Here is a 17,367-nt window from a genome sequence, read left to right as displayed (position 1 = left end):
TGAGGACAAGGCTGGAAACACCCAAGACTCCAGACAGAACCATTAAAACACCCCCAAAATACTCTAAAAACGGGTAACCCCAAAACACCCCAAAAATAGGTAACCCCAATCTGGACCAGACCCCAAATCCTCCCTGTTTAATCCCATATTGACACACTGGCTATGAGTGCTTAAGGAAAGGCTGGAAACACCCAAGATTCCAGACAGAACCATTAAAACACCCCCAAAATACCCTAAAAACGGGTAACTCCAATCCAGACCAGACCCCAAATCCCCCCTATTTAACCCTATATTGACACACTGGCTGTGAGTGCTTAAGGACAAGGCTGGAAACACCCAGGAAACCAGACAGAACCATTTAAGCACCCCCAAAACACCCTAAAAACGGGTAACCCCAATCCGGAACCGACCCCAAATCCCCCCTGTTTAACCCTATATTGACACACTGCTGTTATTGTTGGTGCATCGGGACCCTCCGGCGCTCAGAAGGGGCTGTGCACGTCGTAACAACAGGGCGCACACGTCACGCAGCCGCGTGCAAATCCCATTCATCATTCGCTATGAACCGGAAGGATCAAACCTCAACTCCTCCGTGTTCAACTCCTACTGCCGCGCCCCTCACCTAGAGCTCACGGCGAGACAATTTCCTTTCGTTTTCCAGTTCTTTTTTTGCACCCTTCGGTCCTCGCCTATGAGCACAACTCACTTCTGTTCTCATTTTTACTTTTTGTGCATCTTCAGGGCTGCGCGATCCGCTTTGCCGGCTCTATATTATCTATGCTAATTTATTCGCGCGGCGCCACGCCCACTTCCCCCCTATTACAGCAGATTTTACGGCAGAAGCGCGCTTTGCGGCTGTGGCGTGCTTTACGGCAGCCGCTGTGAGGCCTAGTGAGGCTTGTGGAGCGGTGTAGGCCGCACGGTGCCATGGAGCCGCAGCCGCCGGCCGACCAGGTGCTCCGGCAGCTCGGCCGGCTCCTCTCTCATCGTCCCGGTGCTCTCACAGAGCTGGGAGCGCTGCTGGAGGCCTCGGAGCCTCGGTGGCTGCTCGGTACCGGGAGCCCTGCAGCTCTGGGTGAGTTAGCGGCCCAGCTGAGCGACTTCGCGGCCCTCCCGGAGTGCGAGCAGGATACGGCTGAGCTCCGAGATGGGGACGGGGCCTATGCGGCAGCAGCTGAAAGAGCGGCCGGTGTTGGCGGTGTGTTCCTACGGCTCCTCGCTAAGCTGGAGGAGGCCAAAGCGGACGAGTCGCTTAAGCCGTTGGTGGAGCCGGTCCTGCGGCGTGTGATGGGGTATATGTATATATTGGCGGTGACACATATCTTGGAAGGGGCATGGAGCAGCGCTGGGACCCGCGAGGTGGCTGCGGAGCTGTTGGAGGAGCTGGTGAGGAGCGTGGGATGCGGGACGGTGGAGGAGCTGCTTCGGGGGAGGAAGGAAGAGGAGAAAGGAGGATTCGAGGCGGTGATGGGGCTGATGAGGCCGCGGTTGAGCAAGTGAGTGGGAGGAGAAGGGGCCTGGGGGGGAAACGGGGGGTGACTTTGTGTAGGGTGAGCTCATGTTATGAGGAGGGCCATAGAAATGGTGCAGGGTGAGCTCATGTTATGAGTAGGGCTGTAGAAATGATCCAGGGGATGGAATGAAGGCATATGGCCTAAGGAAGAGATGGCTCTAGGGAGAGCTCAAGTCAGCCTTTCATTATCTAATGCTATCAGTGTCTAAAGAATCCTGTATGGGAAACTGATAATCACAGCCTGAACCTCTGATTAATCAGCTGAGGCAAGTGTTGGGTCAGCTGTGGGAGCACAGGTGAGAGTCATTTAGCTGTGCTTTGGGGTGGAGCTCGACTCTACCTCCTCTAGACCTCATTTAAGGGCTGACCAGCACTAAGGCAGCATCTCTTCATCAGTCCTCAATGGAGGTTGCCTCAGTGGTTCCCAGCAGACCGAAGGCTTCCATATAGGTGAGTTTTTCCTGTAAATAACCTTTTGGATATTTACTACCATCTTTTCATTATTGGCATCGTCCAACTCCTTAGTAGAGTCCATTGTGATAGAACAAGGGGAAATGGTTTCATACTAAAAGAGGGGACATTTGGGCTTGATATAAGGAAAATGTTTATTGCAGCTTCCAACTCAAGCTATTCATTGATTCTCTGGGCTCCTGTTTGTATTCCTAGAGACACCTGGAAGCGCAACCCAGCCACCAAGCATGTTTTCTCCTGGACACTGATGCGCATCACCCGGCCATGGCTCAGCCAGCACCTGGAGCGTGTCCTCCCTGCATCACTGCTCATCTCAGATGATTTCCGGGAGGAGAATAAAGTGCTGGGTGTGCGCTGCCTGCACCACATCATTCTCAATGTGGTAAGGGGAGGTTTGATCTCCTCCTGGCTGTTGTTTGTTGGGTTTCCAGACTTCTGTTCTTGGTTCTTCTGTTTACCTTGTAATTTTCTTCCTTGCTCCAAATGTTTAAGTTTGTATTTCTCCTACCTGTTGCAGCAAGCAAAGAATTCCTTTACTGTATTTTGAATTCAGATGATGCATGTATCAGCCTAGGGCAGGGTATTAAATTAAAGCCAGTGGAACTGTAAAGCTTGGGAGGCAAGGGAAAGTGGTTGCTATTGTGCATGGCAGGGTTCAAGCTGCATTTGCTATGGCACCTAATCCCACTGTCTTGTATGCAATGTTCCAAGTGTTTATGAGTCTGTTTTCACAAAGCCTATAGGTTTGTGAAGACTTTCCCCTGTGATTAGGTTGAGTGAGCACTAAAGGTGATGCTTGGGAATAATGTTGTGTGCTCTCTTTTTCAGCCAGGTGCTGATCTGTGCCAGTTCAACAGGGCTCAGGTTGTGTACCATGCCCTTTACAATCACCTCTATTCACGAGAGGCTCCTCTCATCCAGGTAGGATAGCAGAACTCAATTTTAATCTGCCTTATGGTATTGCATATCATCACTATGTGAGACAGGCAGCTAAAGGCATGAGGAAGCAGAATCTGTTTGCTCATAGTTCAGGCTGTTACCAGCAGATATCTGTGTCCAGGAGATAAAGTAACTCAGCAGATTTCAGGAACCACCTCAAAGGAGGTGGAGAGGCCAGCCAGAGGGGATGCAGGCAGTAGAAGTCTATGAGGGCTGCAGCTGTAGGGGCTGGAAGCTGTGTTTAATTCATGTCAGAGGGACTGCCCAGATCTCCTGTCTTGCACCAGGCAGTACTGCTGTGCCTGCTGGACTTGCTGCCAATCCTGGAGAGAGCACAGCGGCAGCAACAGCAGCCCAGGCCAACCTCACCCTGGGATGAGGTGTTGCAGCTGGTTCTGACCCACATGGAGCCAGAGCATCGGCTTGCACTGCGGCGGGTATACGCCAGAACCCTGCCAGCCTTTGTGCAGAGGTGAGAACAGCAACCACAGCTCTGCAAGGCCTTGTTTTATCCCTGATATACATCTCCCTCCTCAGTGTGTGCTCTGTGTCAGCAGGCTTGGCATCCTGGTAGCACGGCACCTGAAGAGGCTAGAAAGGGTTATCCTGGGTTATCTGGAAGTCTCTGATGGCCCCGATGAAGAAGCCAGACTGGGAATACTGGAGACACTGAAGTGCACTATAGAACATGCTTGGCCCAGGTACTGGTCTGGGGTGGAGGGTGCTGCAGAAAGCATATCCTGAATGGATGTTGGCCCTTTCAAAGCCACATTTAGTGTTATTTGAGGCAAAGGTTTTGAAACCTGGAGGGAATCCTCACAGGGAGCAATCACTTGCATGACTGCATTCCTGAAAGACCTTGCCCAAAGCTAAGTCTTTATCTTTTTCCTGCTCTAGAAGCATAACCTTGTTTAAAATGTATATCTATGCACTCTGTATGGCAGGGTTGTGGAGCAAGTCCTGTGCTGTTAAAAGTTACCTCTGTGTTCAGAGCTTGTCTCTTTCCTCTGGTGGCCATTCAGAAAGAGGCAGCTTCCTTCAGCCTCATCACTGAAGCACTTGTTTCCTGTAATCCAGCTTCACATGTAAACAGCCACTAACAGCTTCTGCCTGGAACTGCAAAGCAAGGCTGTGCCTTTGCCTGGCTCACAGAGATGTTTTATATTAATGCATGCATGCTCTCTACCTTTTCAGAATGCCATGCAGGCTCCCTGTGCTGCTCAAAGCCCTGCTGAAGATGATCTGGGATGTCCACACTGACCAGGGCTCAACACCAGAGTCAGTGAGAGCTGCCTTGCTCCAGAGAGCCACTGAGTGCCTCATCCTGCTGGACCGGTGCTCTGAAGGACAAGTGAAGGTCAGCTGGAGACCCAGTAATAATTTATCTCTGCTCTTCCCCCTTAAAAAAAAAGGACGGTGTATGCAAGAGCCCATTTGTTTCTTAAATCCAACAGTATTTCCACCCGCCCTGTTAGTACTTAACTGATAGGGGATCTGATATACAGCAACAGATAGTACACTTTGTATTGCTCCCAAGGGCACATGGACACAGCTGATTGCTCCATACATCTCAGTGTGCCAAGGCACTGGAAACTGATGCTTTTCCTGTTTCAGATTCTGCTGGAAGGAGTGTACAGCTGTTGCGAGGAGAACCGTGTACGGGAATGCATCAGGAGAGTGCAAGAGAACACGTGAGGCACGACTGAACGTTCATTCTGCTTTTTGTACAGTAAAATATTTTTTATTTAAGTTACTTTTCTCCTTCTCCTCCTTTGCCTCATACCTCCCTCAAACAAGGTTTGCTTGAGTGCACTCCTAGCCCCATGCAGACTTCTCCAGCTTCAGAACTGTTGCCGTGTGCTTCCATGGTTCAACCACCCCCCTGCCCAGCAGCACTGTCTCCAGTCCAGGTTCTGTTTGTGGAACAGTCCTTGCTGAGCCTCATGTGGTTATAGAGAAGCTGGGGAAGTTTTCTTATAACTACACTCTGTACAACAGTTGTACAGACTTGCTGCAGTTGCCTGGGCTCAGGACAGAAATCCTTATCTCCTTTAAAAAAAACCCAAATATTAAGATACAATATAGAAAAAGCAATCCTGTTTAAAGTGGTGAAATCTGCAGGAGTTCTAGTGGACACATCTGGTGTTGTCATTCAGCAAAAAATGCAGGTTCAGGAGAAAGTCAGGACACTTTTGTTTTGGTGGCTGGCTCTGTTTCTTCCTCATACTCTATTTCAATGTAAGGGCGTTTTCTTCTGGTCGGTCCTTTCAAAGGAGTTTTCCCCTTAGATGTGGAGTGAGACGCTTTCTTCTCTGTTTCTTTCTCCTCTTCTTGCTCCTCTTCACTACTTGTCTCTAACTTATCCATGTCCTGAGAAAGGAATCAGAGCACACTGTACAACTGAACCTCCACTTTCTGCACAATTATCTCATGTATCCAATTCCATTTTACAACTCCTGGCTCCCAGCTGTCTAGCCAGAGCAACAGGGCTGTGGTGGGCACTGAGCAGTCCAACTGTATCGTTATATCCCACAGATGTAATCCCATCACCATAGCTTCCCATGCTGGCAGAGGTTACTTTCAAACAGTTTAGCTTGACAGTTTCTACCTGCTGCTTCACTTACCTCAAAGTCACTCAGGTCACTGTCATCTGCTTCCACAAACTCTCTTTTATCTTTGTCCTGTCAGAAATAAAGTCAGAAGTGGGCTGAGAAATACCCCATCACAATTCATAGTGTAATAGCCATGACTGTTCCCCTCCCCCAGCACTAAGACTGAATGCTTGGTCTGCAGGTGAATTAGAGCTGTCGCACCAACTCAAGGGAGGGTTAGCTGTGATGCTGTGGTTAAAAGCATTACCTCATCATCATCATCATCTTCTTTTTCCATGTCAGACTCGCTCTCACTTTCTGCATCCTGCTGCTGTAGGGCTTTGTCAAAGGCATGAATGGGGAAGTTGTAGATGTCTCCATACTGAAGAAAAAAAACCCAAGATTTTCTGTAAGTCCAGGGGGAAGCAGACAACGGTAGTAGAGTCATCTGAGGCCTGTACAGTTTGTACCATACTGGGCTGAAATAGGCACTCTAAAAAATGAGCTCAGCATTTTGGGAAAGGACCGAGGCAGTAGAAGCAGTTTTACTTCTGTGCTCTGAAGGCAATGATTCTTACCGTATCCTGCTTCAGTCTCTCCAGCAATTCCTTCTCAATGGCATTATCCAGCTGAGCAGCAATCAGGGCTTTCTCCTAAGAGAGCAAAAAGGACCCGTGTCAGTTCTCCCAAAGGCATAAGAAACAGAAGCAACAGACAGGAGATGACAAGAGTCATTACCTCTCTCCTCTTCTCTCGCCTTTCAATCTTTCTTCTTAATGGAACGATCTTCCTCCTGCAGGGAACAAGAGCTGCTCAATGAACCTTTCAGCCTCTAGTGTAGCAGATGAGCAAATGCTTGCTCAGAACAACAACCAGCAGCTGCATCATGTGGGTGTAACAAGTTTAGTTTTATATTAAGATGCTGTTGCATCAGTTTAAACCAGGTTCATTTAGAAACATGCCAAAGCCAGCAGGAAAACGGCACAATGGAGCCAGGAAAGGGCTCTACATGCAGCCCATGACAGCAGCTCAGTGCACAGGCAACAGCTTTAAGTCAAACCAATGCAACCACTCTTGATGTCACTTACTGTCTCTTTAGAGTCAGCTTTCGGATGCGGATGAGGTACTGTGTGATCTTAGTGAACCTCTGCTTGCATTTGTGTCGGATGAACCGTGGCCAGTAGATGAGATTCTCATCTATCTCCTCCAGTGCTTTCTCATAGTTCTTGCTCAGGAGGACCTAAGAAAAAAGGGGAAGGATTGAGTGAAGGGGCCACATCTGTACTTGGGAGGAGCTGGACTGTCCCCTGTTTGTGGGTACATATTAGCAATCTGTTCTCATCAACTCACCTTTTCCCACAGTCGACGGGGAAATGGAGCACGCTCTATAGTCTTCATATACAGGTAGCAACGACCTATAGAGAAGAACACGACCCTCACTAAGACCTGAGTGTCGGGTAGGACACAAAGCCAGACCCTCAATGTTGTTCCCACAGCCCCAGGGCTGTGAATAGAGGCTGCCCCAGCACTCACCCTTCTCCTCACGGATAGTCGCATACTGGCTGTTGGCCAGCGGGCAGGAGGAGCGGTTGCAGAGCCCAGTGATGTTATATTCATTGCGACAGAAGCCTTGAGTTTTGGTCCTGGAAGGAAGAGCTGTGAGATCACACAGAATCACAGAATGACCCGGGTTGGAAGGGACCTCAAGGATCACGTAGTTCCAACCCCCCTGCCAAGCAGGGCCACCAAACATACACCTTTACTAGATCAGGTTGCCCATGGCCCCGTCCAACCTGGTCTTGAACACCTCCAAGGATGGGGCATCCACAACCTCCCTGGGCAGCCTGTTCCAGGGCCTAACCACTCTCCTACTAAAAAACTTCCCCCTAACATCCAACCTAAATCTTCCCTCTTTTAACTTAAAACCATTTCCCCGTGTCCTGCTATTGTCAGCCCTTTCCAAGAGTTTAAGGGAAGAGTAAGTTCCCTTCAGGTATTGAAAGGCTGCAATGAGGTCACCCCGCAACCTTCTCTTCTCCAGGCTGAACAAACCCAACTCCCTCAGCCTGTCCTCATAGGGGAGGTGCTCCAGCCCCCTGATCATCTTCCTGTCCCTCCTCTGGACCCTTTCCAAAATCTCCATGTCTTTCTTGTACTGAGGGCTCCACACCTGGACATGGTACAACAGATGGGGCCTCACAAGGGCAGAGTAGAGAGGGACAATCACCTCCCTATCCCTGCTGACCACCCCTCTCCTCATGGAGCCCAGGAGTCAAGGTCCCTCTGAATGGCATCTGTTCCTTCCACCGTAAGAGGGATAGAGCTGTGCATTGCACAGGCTTGATACACACACATACACACTCACCTGATCTTATAGGAGCAGAACTGCTTGTTTCCCAGCGTGTCCCAAACAATCTGCAGGGATAAAGCAGAGCTCAGTGATCACCCCATAACCCCTATAACCCCCATAACCCCTATAGCCCCCATAATCCCTATAACCCCCATAACCCCTATAACCCCATATAACCCCTATAACCCCCATAATCCCTATAATCCCCATAACCCCTATAACCCCCATAACCCCTATAACCCCCATAACCCCTATAGCCCCCATAACCCCCATAGCCCCCATAACCCCCATAGCCCCCATAACCCCCATAGCCCCTATAACCCCCATAGCCCCTATAACCCCCATAGCCCCTATAACCCCATATAACCCCTATAACCCCATATAACCCCCATAATCCCTATAACCCCCATAACCCCTATAGCCCCCATAACCCCTATAGCCCCCATAACCCCTATAGCCCCCATAATCCTTATAACCCCCATAACCCCTATAACCCCATATAACCCCTATAATCCCCATAGCCCCTATAACCCCAGGCTGTAAAGGAGGGGACCCATTCTAATAGTGCACAATAGGATCTGCACTATATCACCCTCCCCACCCACCCAGCCGCCTCCACGTGTTACATCCCCGCGGCTGGGGGGGCCTATCCGAGCCAGACACACGCATCCCAGCCCCAAAATGGACGTTAATTGACTGCGGTGGGAACGGATCGAACCGAACCGCGGTTCGAACTCACGTCGTCCGAGTGCATGGCGGTACCGAACCGCGCGGCCTAGCGAGCCGCCATTACCGGAAGTAGGCGGGGCATCCGGAAGTAGGCGAAAGTCTCGCGAGGTTTCTTTGCGAGGATCTCGCGAGAGGTGTGGGGGTAATATGGCGGCTGCGGGGCGGCTCGATGAGGTTCCCTCAGTTGGAGGTTGGGATGTTGTAAAATGGACATTAAACGGAGTTATTAAGGATAGATTGGGATCGCAAACATGCCATTAACTGAGCTAAAGGAGTCTGTGGAAGTGCTCTGTGGGTGTAATAACAAGTGAACATGGCTCAAGCATTGAAAAGTTTACAACTTTCAGCCTTATATTTAAGTGAATTTCTTCCCTTCGAAGGGCTCTCAAAGCAGCCATGAATAACACATAGATAGCACTAAAGCTGTGCCAAGACAACAGGGAACTCTGAAAAGCTTCAGGTGAGCATGGAGCACATTGACAGGACAGGGGTGTCTTTATTGGATCCTGTTGGTTTTGTGCTGGGGATTACAGCAAAACTATTATATATTATGTAGTTATATTCTCTGCTGCTTTTCTTCCAAAAGCAGTAAGCACTTAAAAGGCATTAATGAATGCAACTCGTGTGGGAGAGGTGTTGGTCTTATCCCTATTGCATGGGCTGACATGGACAACGTGATATTGGTCTTATCCCTATTGACAGCCCAGGACAGCGTGATATCATTCTCTACATCATATATTTTTTACAGCTGAGATGGATTTTGAGTGACCTTCCTCGATGTCACCCAGCAAAGGGGTGGCATAGTTGGGCAGGGAGCCTCCAAGTCCTGGGTGTGCATTCCCTGTTGTACCAGAATAGCTGAACATCCAGCCCATGTCCATGTTCCCACAGGTCTTGAAGAGATCTGGGTTATTCCTGGGTGCTGAGATTGACAGTGTTCTGTGAACTTAACATAGCTTCAAGCAGGACACGCAGCCTTGATGCTACTCTGCATTTTCTGCCTCCACATCACTGTTGCTGAGGGGGAAATCCTTCAGGGGCTTGTGAACAGTGGAGCTTTTGGTTTGCATGGAGCATTCCTGGCTTAGGATTGCCTACATGAAGGAGAAAAGTGATGATTTAGTAACATTTTAATGATAAATGACCTACTAGCTTTAGAGAAAGCCAAAGCAACCAGCAACTTTTTCCTAGGGAATACAAGCTATGAATTAGGAGGACACCATCCCTGGCTAATTTATCCTTATTCCCTCTGGATTATCAAGCTCCTATATCAGGGCAATAAAATTACACTCACTATCTTCTCCTCTTTAGCAGGAGGGCTTCGCAAGAACCAGCAGAGAGGAGCATAAGCAATGTTGGTAACTCCAATGATGACCATCAGCCAGGGAAACCCAATAGCTCGTACAATCACACCGCCTGTTGATGGACCTGCACATTTAAATGTGAACTAAGGCTCAGGAGGTAGGAAAAGAGCAAAAGGTGCTCTTCCACTTTGGAGGGTGTCTGAAGTCTGCAGTGGCTGTGCTATGGACTCAGTGCCACTTGCTGCCATTGAACACTGGGTGGAAGAACACATTGAGAACATCACCCCATGAGTCCATACCAATTGCAAAGCCCATGCAGAAGGCAACATCTGCGATGGCATAGACGTTGCCATAGACGGAGGTGTGGCGAAGGTCCACGAGGTAACCCATAATAGGCATCATGGAGGAGTCCACCATTCCTGCCCAGAGCAAGTGTGAGATCATAAGGAATTACCTTCTCCCAGAGCAGTGCTGGGAATTGTACAGACTGACCACTCACCTATGGCAAAGCCAAGCCCGCCATTTGGGCCAATCAGCCCATAAATATTTGTTGCCAGAGGTACCTTAGAGAGGAAAGAGAGAAGGTGTGAATGAGGCCAGAAGAGCTGCAAGGTGAGGAGGAACAGCATAGATCTGTGGTGTGATCCCTGAGCTGCCCTGCAGTACTCACACAGAGCAGGCTGATCCCCACCACAGCCATGCCGATCAGGGAGCACAGCCACCTGCAACAGGGACAGCAGAGGGTGATGCCTTCAGTGTATGCAAGCAGGATCCTTGCTGTGGTCACTGCTGTTCACTTACCGGCCTATTTTGTTAGCCAGGAGCCCAAAGAGATTGGTGCCAATGAGGTAAGATATACTGGCAGGAAGAAATGCCATCCCTAGGGAAGAGAGTAAAAGAGAGTGTGCAATCCCTCTGTAAACGTAAGGGATCTGCAAGCATCCAGCACACATGCTGAGGGTGCCCTTAGGCTTTGTAGTGCTTCTCCTTTTCCTCTTTATCACAGCCCCATTGCTCCTCTATAAAGGCAGAGATGGGCACAGAAAGGGGTTTTTCCTTCTGTAGGGGTGAGAAACTGAGTCACTCAGATTTGAGCCAACTGCAGAGCTTTCTGTCCCCATCCTGCTCTCCTGTCATCACCTTTTCCTTGTCTATCTTTCTCCTCTTGCCTTCTGCTTTTGGCTAAATAGAGATAAAATATGCTTGAATGTAAAGCTTAGCCATCATTATGAGTCAAAAGTCAATATTTGAACTGCTTGCTGATTTACCAGTTGTTTATTTTTAATATACTCTCCTGCTGACTATAGATAAAGCACATCAGCTATATTTCACTGAGACAACTTCCTCGTTGAAACACACAGAGTTATATTTAACTTGCTTTCTCCTCTTTGACAGTTACAAAACACTGTTAATTCTGTGGGTTTAGTCCAGGCTCTTCTGTTTTATTTATGAGAAAAATAGTCTAAGAATTATGGAAATAGGCAAATAAAAGCATATAAATAACAAAGCTCTTTGTGTTTATGAGAGCTTTTCAGGTAGGGAGCTTTGGTTGAAGTGTATCTAAATGCAGACCACTCCCAAATCTCAGGTATAGAGCATCTGGGGGTTTCTTGCTGCCAGCTCACTGCTCTCTCCCCATTTTTGGGTAACTCCAAAAATCCCTTTGATTTCAGCAGTGACCAGAGCAGCTCTGAGTGCCCTGAGGTGCTGCCTTACTCTCACCCACCTGTGTTCAATCACACAGATCATCCTGAGCTCTTACTGGGACAAATGCTGCTGCCTGACCAAGAGAATAACTTGATTAGGAGGGTTATCTCAGCCTTGCTGCTTCCAGATTGCAATTCAGTTTGGGTTGTAAGTATTGCCTGGGGTGTCCCCCAGGTTATTTCCCAGCCAACTGGATTTTAGAACAATTAGTTTTTGTTTTTATAGGACAGACAGTGCTTTCTCCATATCACGTTTTCAAGGCAGCTGGTGGTTAGCACACACCATCTATAAATGGCAGCCTCACTACTGAGAGCTGCCTCTGCAAAAACCATCTGGCTGCCATGACTTCAGCTCAGCACGACACTGATCTACTCAGCCTTTCTTCCACCATTATTGCTGTGGTAGGGAGACTGATTCTATACCATTTTTTTCAATAATAGTGAAAAACCCATTGTATAGCTACCACCAAGGACATTTCCTGCTGAAATTGGAGCAGCACACAGCCTGGCATCACACTGTGAGAATATGTTTTCTTCCTTTTAAGATGATATAAGAGATAATCAGCCCATCCCTCAGTGCCCAGCAGGACCTGCTCTGGCCAAACTGCATCAAACTGCTGCTGAGGAGTGAGGATTGCAAAGTGAAGCACCTACCAAGCTGCCATTTGGGGGAGCACATGGTTTGCATCATCCAGATGGGCAAGGTGGGCTCGAGCATGGCCACCCCCATGTTGGAGAAGCAGAGGGCTCCTGGTGGGGAGAGAAGAGAAAGTGTTTAAGGCTTCTCCTGCTGCTGCTTTGAATAGGAACAAGGAAATGGGGCAATGTGGGAATGCAGAGGTTACCTGCAGCCACCAGCACGTAGGGGTCCCGCAGCAGGGTGAGCACTGGTGTGCCTCTGGTGCTCTGCTTGAGATGGAGGTTTAGGGAGCTGCAGCGGGGGGGCTGAGACACCCCCCACCTGCAGCATCTGCCACAGCATCGTGCCCATACTCACCTCAGGGGAGACCTTGGAGGGCTGCAGTATGCAAAGCTGCAAACCTGGGGAGGAAGCAGTGCTGTTAATGTTGCTGCAAGCCACATTTCCCTGTGGGTTTTCCTTTAGAGGGGCACCAATCACTGGCAGAGCCCCAAGAATGCAAAGCTGTGCTGTTGGGGCATCATCCAGGGAGCTGTCAGCTGTGGGATTTCAAATGGGGCATGGCCAAAATTTGACATAGAAAAGAACGGGATGAAAAAAACAGGCTTCTAACATAGGGCATTTACATTTCACTTTCCAAAGTCTCTTACATGCTCCATTAAAGATGTCTTACATTACATCTAGGCAAAGATGGTAACTGTGACTGTAATTTAATTAGCTTAATACTTCTCACTAAAAATGTGTGTTACTGCTTTCTGTAATTCTGAACGCTGTCGTGGCCTGAATCTTTAACACAGCTACAGAGAAAGAGCAGGGATTGCCATTCACAGGCAACATCCCATTTCTTTGTATTATGATGGAGATGCTGCAGGCAGCACCACGTGTGCCTTCTGCAGAGAAACTCTGTTCAGAGAGCTTGACTGATGTGCTATTTGAGCCATTAAAGCAATCAAGGGGGTCATTAAGTAATGAGGGAGTAATTCTTACTGTATTGCTACGTCAAACGCCTGGTGGTGGGAAGCATATGGTTTAGCAATAACAGAGTAACTGATGCTGTATTAATTGTGAGAGCCCTGAGAAGTTCTTCCTGCGGTGGCTGTATTTCAGTCTTTCCATGTCCTTTGCTTTATGGTTGGGTGAGTTGTTTGCTTTTGGGTTGGGTTAACTACGTGGCCCCTCACCTCCATCCAGCAGGGCTAAGAAGGCCAGGACCAGGAAGGGGGAGGCTTTCCCCACAAACTCATACATCACACTGCCGAATGGGGCCCCAACTGCAAGGAAAAGGCTGTATCAGCACACATCAGGCACCTGGCTTTAGCCCAAACCCATGTCTAGTGATGGACTATATTGGTGGAGCTAATGGAAATGGATGGGGAGCAGAGAGTGGGAGGACTCCTCTGCCTTTCCCCAGGGCTGAACGAAGGATGCTCAGCAGCACCAAGCAGCAAAGCATGGGGATGCTGTGGGTATAAAGCCCTCTTTATATAAAGGTCCTTACTCAGCACACCCAAGGCCAACCCTCCAAGAGCGATGCCCATGGCGTTGCCTCTCTCAAAGTCATCTGTGTAGATGCTGGCCAGCATGCCCAAGCCTGGGAGCAGAGAGAACCCGAGGTGATGACTGAGCCCAATTGGCAGAGGGCTTCATGGCACACAGTAACCCAGCACACTCACCTGCAACTGATGAGAAGGAGGAACCAACACCTTGAAGAGCACGAGCAATGAACAGCAGCATGTAGGTGCCAGAGAATGCAAACACTGCAGAAGGAGAAACACAGCACCCAGCAGAGCTGCGCATCTAAAGCCCTGCTAAAGTGCAGCAGCAACTGCTTGTGCCCAACTGAGTCCTTCCCTGTCCCCAGCTTTTCATGCATGGGGACAGAGCAGGTAGTTGTCTCCTTTGCTGCTTTTATTTATGGGGCATCCTGCTGTGTGTGAAGGGAAAATCAGGGGCAGTACTCACTGAGCGTGGAGAGGAACATGATGACAAAACCAATGAACATGGGAATGTGGTATCCTATCCTGGAATGAGAGGACAATATGTCTGGCACAGCTATGCCTGTGTGTGTTGAAGTGTTTTGATATGACGTTGAGCATTTGTGAGGCTGATTTTATAATGCAAGCTTGCAAACCATTTGTAGGCTCTTAAAAAAAGGCTAAATCTGTTCCTATTGTACTTGCACTCTCCTTCTTGCTATTCTCTCACCTTATCATTATGTGACTGATCTTTGCCATTTCACTAGCAAGCAATAGACTGCAGACGTACCTGTTGGTCAGCAGCCCCACGCTGGGGTTGACCAGGAGCTGGACGAGAGCCTTGGAGGCAAAGAGCAATCCAACACGCATGTTCTCCTGTATGAGGAACTCCTCACCCTGTGGGCAGCCATTGGATAGTGAGGAGCTCATGGTGGGATGCTGTGGGTTCCTGGCACTGGTCCCTTTCTGCAGCTCTATAGTTCTGGGGGAGCCCAAGGTCATTGTGGTGCTGGTGTCAAAATAGGAGGATGTGGGGGAGAAAGGAGGATCTTCGATGGCTGAGGGAGGTGACTCGGGTTGATGTGGGGCAGCAGAGCTGTTGGCACCTTCATATTCTATTGTATAAAGGAAGGTGGGGATGATAGGCACTGGGAAAAAAAGCCAAGGAGAGTGTACATCAGTGAGTTTGCTTGATTTTATGGCTCAGCATGCATATGAACTGGATGGTGCTAGCTCAGTGTCGATGCTTGGAAGCTCCTTCACCCATCCTTCCCCCCATGGCTGTCCCCACTGCTCTTCCCTTGTCTGTCCCCACAACCATCCCCACTCCTGTCCCCATGCCTGTCCCCAGCATGGGCTGACAGCTCTCTGCAGCCATCCCTGCAGTGCACACCCTACCTACAACAGTCAGCAGCATATTGTCCAGCAGCAATGCGACGAACACCACCACCAGCACCAGCCTCCGTGATGCCCGGCCCTGTGCCAGCCAGCTCTGTGGTGTGGGGATGGCTGCTTGGGGCATTGCTGGGCCTCAGTCCTCTGGTTCCACTGTCAGGGCCAGCAATGTCCTGCAACCTTGAGAGAAGATACTGTGGGTTAGCAACTGCCTCATGTCAAGTCATGAACCCATGACTTCTTATCTCCTACATGAGCTGGGTGATGTTCTTAGGAGCGCAGAGTTCCAGCTTTGCTCTCAAAGGCTCCACTTTTATCCAGCTCACATTTAATGCTGCAGTCAAGAGATGAAGTGCTCCTCAGCCCTTTCCCATTCTCTTAACACATCTCGTCCCTGCTGCAAGCATCATCTTGAGTCTTCCCTCAAAGACTCAAAGCATAAATCAAGCCGGTAGCTTATCAGTGCTAATCTCTACATCTTGTATTCCATGTTTGTTCTTTGGAGATTAAACTGGGTCTCAAAGGAAATGTATTCACTTTGCATGTCTTTTTCATTTGACCTAATAGAAATGTCATAGCAAAATGCAGGACTTAAAAGCCTAACATAGAGGATTAAGGTGGGGACTTGTTCAGTCATACTGAAGTATCCATCCGAAACAAGTGATCAATTAGCATTTGGGTTCCTATAGCTTATGGCTGCTTCAGTAATAAAGCAGCAACGTGAGCAGAGCCTGAGCTACAGCTGCCATCAACTCTCCTGTGGTTTCCTGACATCCAAGCAATGACATTTTTCATTTCCTTCATTAAAAAAGAGCAAAACCTTCAAACTTTCTATCATCTGATCTGAGTGCAATGCAAGTCGCTAACTTGAAAAGGAGAGATGGCTTCTCATCATACCTCCAAGCAATAGCAAGGACCAAATAATAGAATTAATGCAAGAAAACAGACATATTTATGTATAAATCACCAGGAAGAAGGAGTAAAGAAGCAAGGAAAATAAAGGCAAGTAGGCTGAAGCTGCCCTGAAACTCAAGACCAAACCCCATCCCTCTCAGTGCAAACCTGTTGCATGTAGCACAGCGATGAAACTCTTACCCCTGGATGCATCCCAGTGTGCAGAGCTGACTGTGCTCAGGGCTGCTGCTCCCAGGGTATTTATTACAGCTCTTATCAGGAGAGGGTACGAGCATCTGCCTTCTGTGGAGATGTGGTTGCAGCCCTGCAGCTCCTCCTGCGTCAGAGCAGGATGGGGGACGGGGGCTCCTTTATGTGTGAGTCAGAATGTGATCGAATCATAGAATTATTTGAGTTGGAAGGGACCCTTAAAGGCCATTTGTTCCAACTCCCCTGCAATGAGCGGGGACACCCCATGAAGCCTGACCTTGGGTGTCTCCATCTTACACTTCTCTGGGCAGCGTGTTGCAATACTTCACCACCCTTATAAAAACCCTTTTCTTTAAATCCAATCTAAATCTCTCTCCTCTTTTGGTTTGAAACTCTTTCCCCTTGTCTTATCACAACAGATCCTGCTGAAGGGTCTGTCTCTTTGGCACAGGCTCCATAGTGAGGTGGTGGGGTCACCATCCCTGGAGGTGTTCAAGAAATGTGGGGATGTGGCACTGAGGGACGTGGTTAGTGGGCATGGTGGGATGGGTTGGGGTTTGTCTTCATGATCTTAGTGTTCTTTTCCAACCTCATTGATTCATTCTGTGGTTCCATGTGATTCTCTCTTCCGTTGAAGCCATTTACCTGGCTTCTGCATGAGCAAAACCCGCAGCCAACAGCATGAGAAAAGCCTCTGAGTAACGAACACAAGGGCAGAAGCTGGAGTCTTTAAGTACATTTCATGAGGCAAGGACTGAGAATGGAAATCACTTTCTGACCATCAGCAGAGCTCCGCTCCCACCTACTGGTGAGCTCAGACCCTCAGCCAACACTGCTGGGAGCTCCAGCTCCTTTAATCACAGTTGGACTCATGGGGACCTTCATCACTGCTACCTCCTCATCCCCATAGAGCCCGAGGTCAGGGCAGCATCCCTTTGGCAGCCAAAGGAGACTGCAATGCCATCCTCCTGCTTTGGAAATGCTTGCTCATTTCTGCTTTGGAAGAATTTCCATGTATCCATCAGATTTTTCCAGTTGACTTCTTTTTAACCATTTATATACACACACACACATATATATATAATTCAATTTTAATCTATGACAACCAGTTCTCCTTGGGCAGCTGCAGTGAGGTGGGGCTGTACCCACA

General features: G+C 48.9%; 3 protein-coding genes, 1 long non-coding RNA gene and 1 other non-coding gene across 11 annotated transcripts; 2 read left to right on the top strand and 3 right to left on the bottom strand.

Moving 5' to 3' along the window:
* Window positions 1-480: 480 nt before the first annotated feature.
* On the bottom strand, window positions 481-575 carry LOC116654337 (small nucleolar RNA U13). Its single transcript, XR_004309511.2, has one exon. It is a non-coding gene; the product is annotated as a small nucleolar RNA U13 (small nucleolar RNA).
* A 318-nt stretch (window positions 576-893) lies between these two features.
* Window positions 894-4,672, top strand: TTI2 (TELO2 interacting protein 2). 4 transcript variants are annotated; one of them, XR_014932359.1, is made up of 7 exons: window positions 894-1,496; window positions 2,180-2,366; window positions 2,813-2,905; window positions 3,211-3,395; window positions 3,461-3,624; window positions 4,118-4,280; window positions 4,538-4,672. XR_014932359.1 is itself a non-coding variant. In XM_085510490.1 (7 exons), exons 2-7 carry the CDS (start codon window positions 2,232-2,234, stop codon window positions 4,616-4,618), a joined length of 801 nt encoding a protein of 266 aa, XP_085366616.1. In that variant the 5' UTR covers window positions 894-1,386; window positions 2,180-2,231; the 3' UTR covers window positions 4,619-4,672. The 4 variants fall into 4 exon arrangements, 3 of the variants coding, with proteins under 3 accessions (XP_085366616.1, XP_015738642.2, XP_085366615.1); XM_085510490.1 differs by having other exon boundaries at window positions 894-1,386; window positions 3,481-3,624; XM_015883156.3 differs by having other exon boundaries at window positions 3,481-3,624.
* Window positions 4,643-8,668, bottom strand: MAK16 (MAK16 homolog). 3 transcript variants are annotated; one of them, XM_085510499.1, is made up of 10 exons: window positions 8,604-8,668; window positions 7,880-7,929; window positions 7,048-7,170; window positions 6,865-6,929; window positions 6,603-6,754; window positions 6,253-6,307; window positions 6,093-6,167; window positions 5,783-5,896; window positions 5,548-5,604; window positions 4,643-5,293 (listed from the first exon to the last, which is right to left on the bottom strand). In XM_085510499.1, exons 4-10 carry the CDS (start codon window positions 6,910-6,912, stop codon window positions 5,105-5,107), a joined length of 690 nt encoding a protein of 229 aa, XP_085366625.1. In that variant the 5' UTR covers window positions 6,913-6,929; window positions 7,048-7,170; window positions 7,880-7,929; window positions 8,604-8,668; the 3' UTR covers window positions 4,643-5,104. The 3 variants fall into 3 exon arrangements, with proteins under 3 accessions (XP_085366625.1, XP_015738643.2, XP_032304771.2); XM_015883157.3 differs by having other exon boundaries at window positions 7,048-7,157; XM_032448880.2 differs by having other exon boundaries at window positions 5,548-5,606; window positions 5,788-5,896; window positions 7,048-7,157.
* Window positions 8,669-8,728: 60 nt separating this feature from the next.
* Window positions 8,729-15,645, top strand: LOC146759138 (uncharacterized). Of its 2 annotated transcripts, none has more exons than XR_014932361.1 (3): window positions 8,729-9,053; window positions 9,905-10,745; window positions 13,435-15,645. It is a non-coding gene; the product is annotated as an uncharacterized LOC146759138 (long non-coding RNA). The 2 variants fall into 2 exon arrangements; XR_014932360.1 differs by having other exon boundaries at window positions 11,642-15,645.
* SLC18A1 (solute carrier family 18 member A1) lies at window positions 9,326-15,249 on the bottom strand. The gene is made up of 15 exons (XM_015883162.3): window positions 15,117-15,249; window positions 14,509-14,866; window positions 14,206-14,264; window positions 13,917-14,000; window positions 13,742-13,834; window positions 13,425-13,514; window positions 12,601-12,644; window positions 12,449-12,509; window positions 12,258-12,353; window positions 10,699-10,777; window positions 10,568-10,619; window positions 10,397-10,460; window positions 10,197-10,316; window positions 9,888-10,021; window positions 9,326-9,687 (listed from the first exon to the last, which is right to left on the bottom strand). Exons 1-15 carry the CDS (start codon window positions 15,238-15,240, stop codon window positions 9,577-9,579), a joined length of 1,569 nt encoding a protein of 522 aa, XP_015738648.3. The 5' UTR covers window positions 15,241-15,249; the 3' UTR covers window positions 9,326-9,576.
* Window positions 15,646-17,367: the final 1,722 nt, after the last annotated feature.

This window comes from Coturnix japonica, chromosome 10, assembly GCF_054131305.1.
Source record: "Coturnix japonica strain WE chromosome 10, WE-NBRP24, whole genome shotgun sequence".
Lineage (NCBI taxonomy): Eukaryota > Metazoa > Chordata > Aves > Galliformes > Phasianidae > Coturnix > Coturnix japonica.
Note: the sequence above shows the minus strand (reverse complement) of the source record. Positions and strands in the feature narration are given on the sequence as shown.

Bases quoted from the DNA above. Each gene is read 5' to 3' on its own strand.
- TTI2 (XM_015883156.3), top strand. From the start codon at position 928: ATGGAGCCGCAGCCGCCGGCCGACCAGGTGCTCCGGCAGCTCGGCCGG. The intron at 1,497-2,179 runs GTGAGTGGGAGG...TTGTATTCCTAG, and splicing joins ATGAGGCCGCGGTTGAGCAA to AGACACCTGGAAGCGCAACC. The intron at 2,367-2,812 runs GTAAGGGGAGGT...TCTCTTTTTCAG, and splicing joins ACCACATCATTCTCAATGTG to CCAGGTGCTGATCTGTGCCA.
- MAK16 (XM_015883157.3), bottom strand. The intron at 6,755-6,864 runs GTGAGTTGATGA...CTTTTTTCTTAG, and splicing joins CCCGTCGACTGTGGGAAAAG to GTCCTCCTGAGCAAGAACTA. The intron at 6,168-6,252 runs GTAATGACTCTT...TTGCTCTCTTAG, and splicing joins GGCGAGAGAAGAGGAGAGAG to GAGAAAGCCCTGATTGCTGC.
- SLC18A1 (XM_015883162.3), bottom strand. From the start codon at position 15,240: ATGCCCCAAGCAGCCATCCCCACACCACAGAGCTGGCTGGCACAGGGC. The intron at 12,354-12,448 runs GTAACCTCTGCA...TCTCCCCACCAG, and splicing joins CTACGTGCTGGTGGCTGCAG to GAGCCCTCTGCTTCTCCAAC. The intron at 10,620-10,698 runs GTAAGTGAACAG...TCCCTGTTGCAG, and splicing joins CTGGCTAACAAAATAGGCCG to GTGGCTGTGCTCCCTGATCG.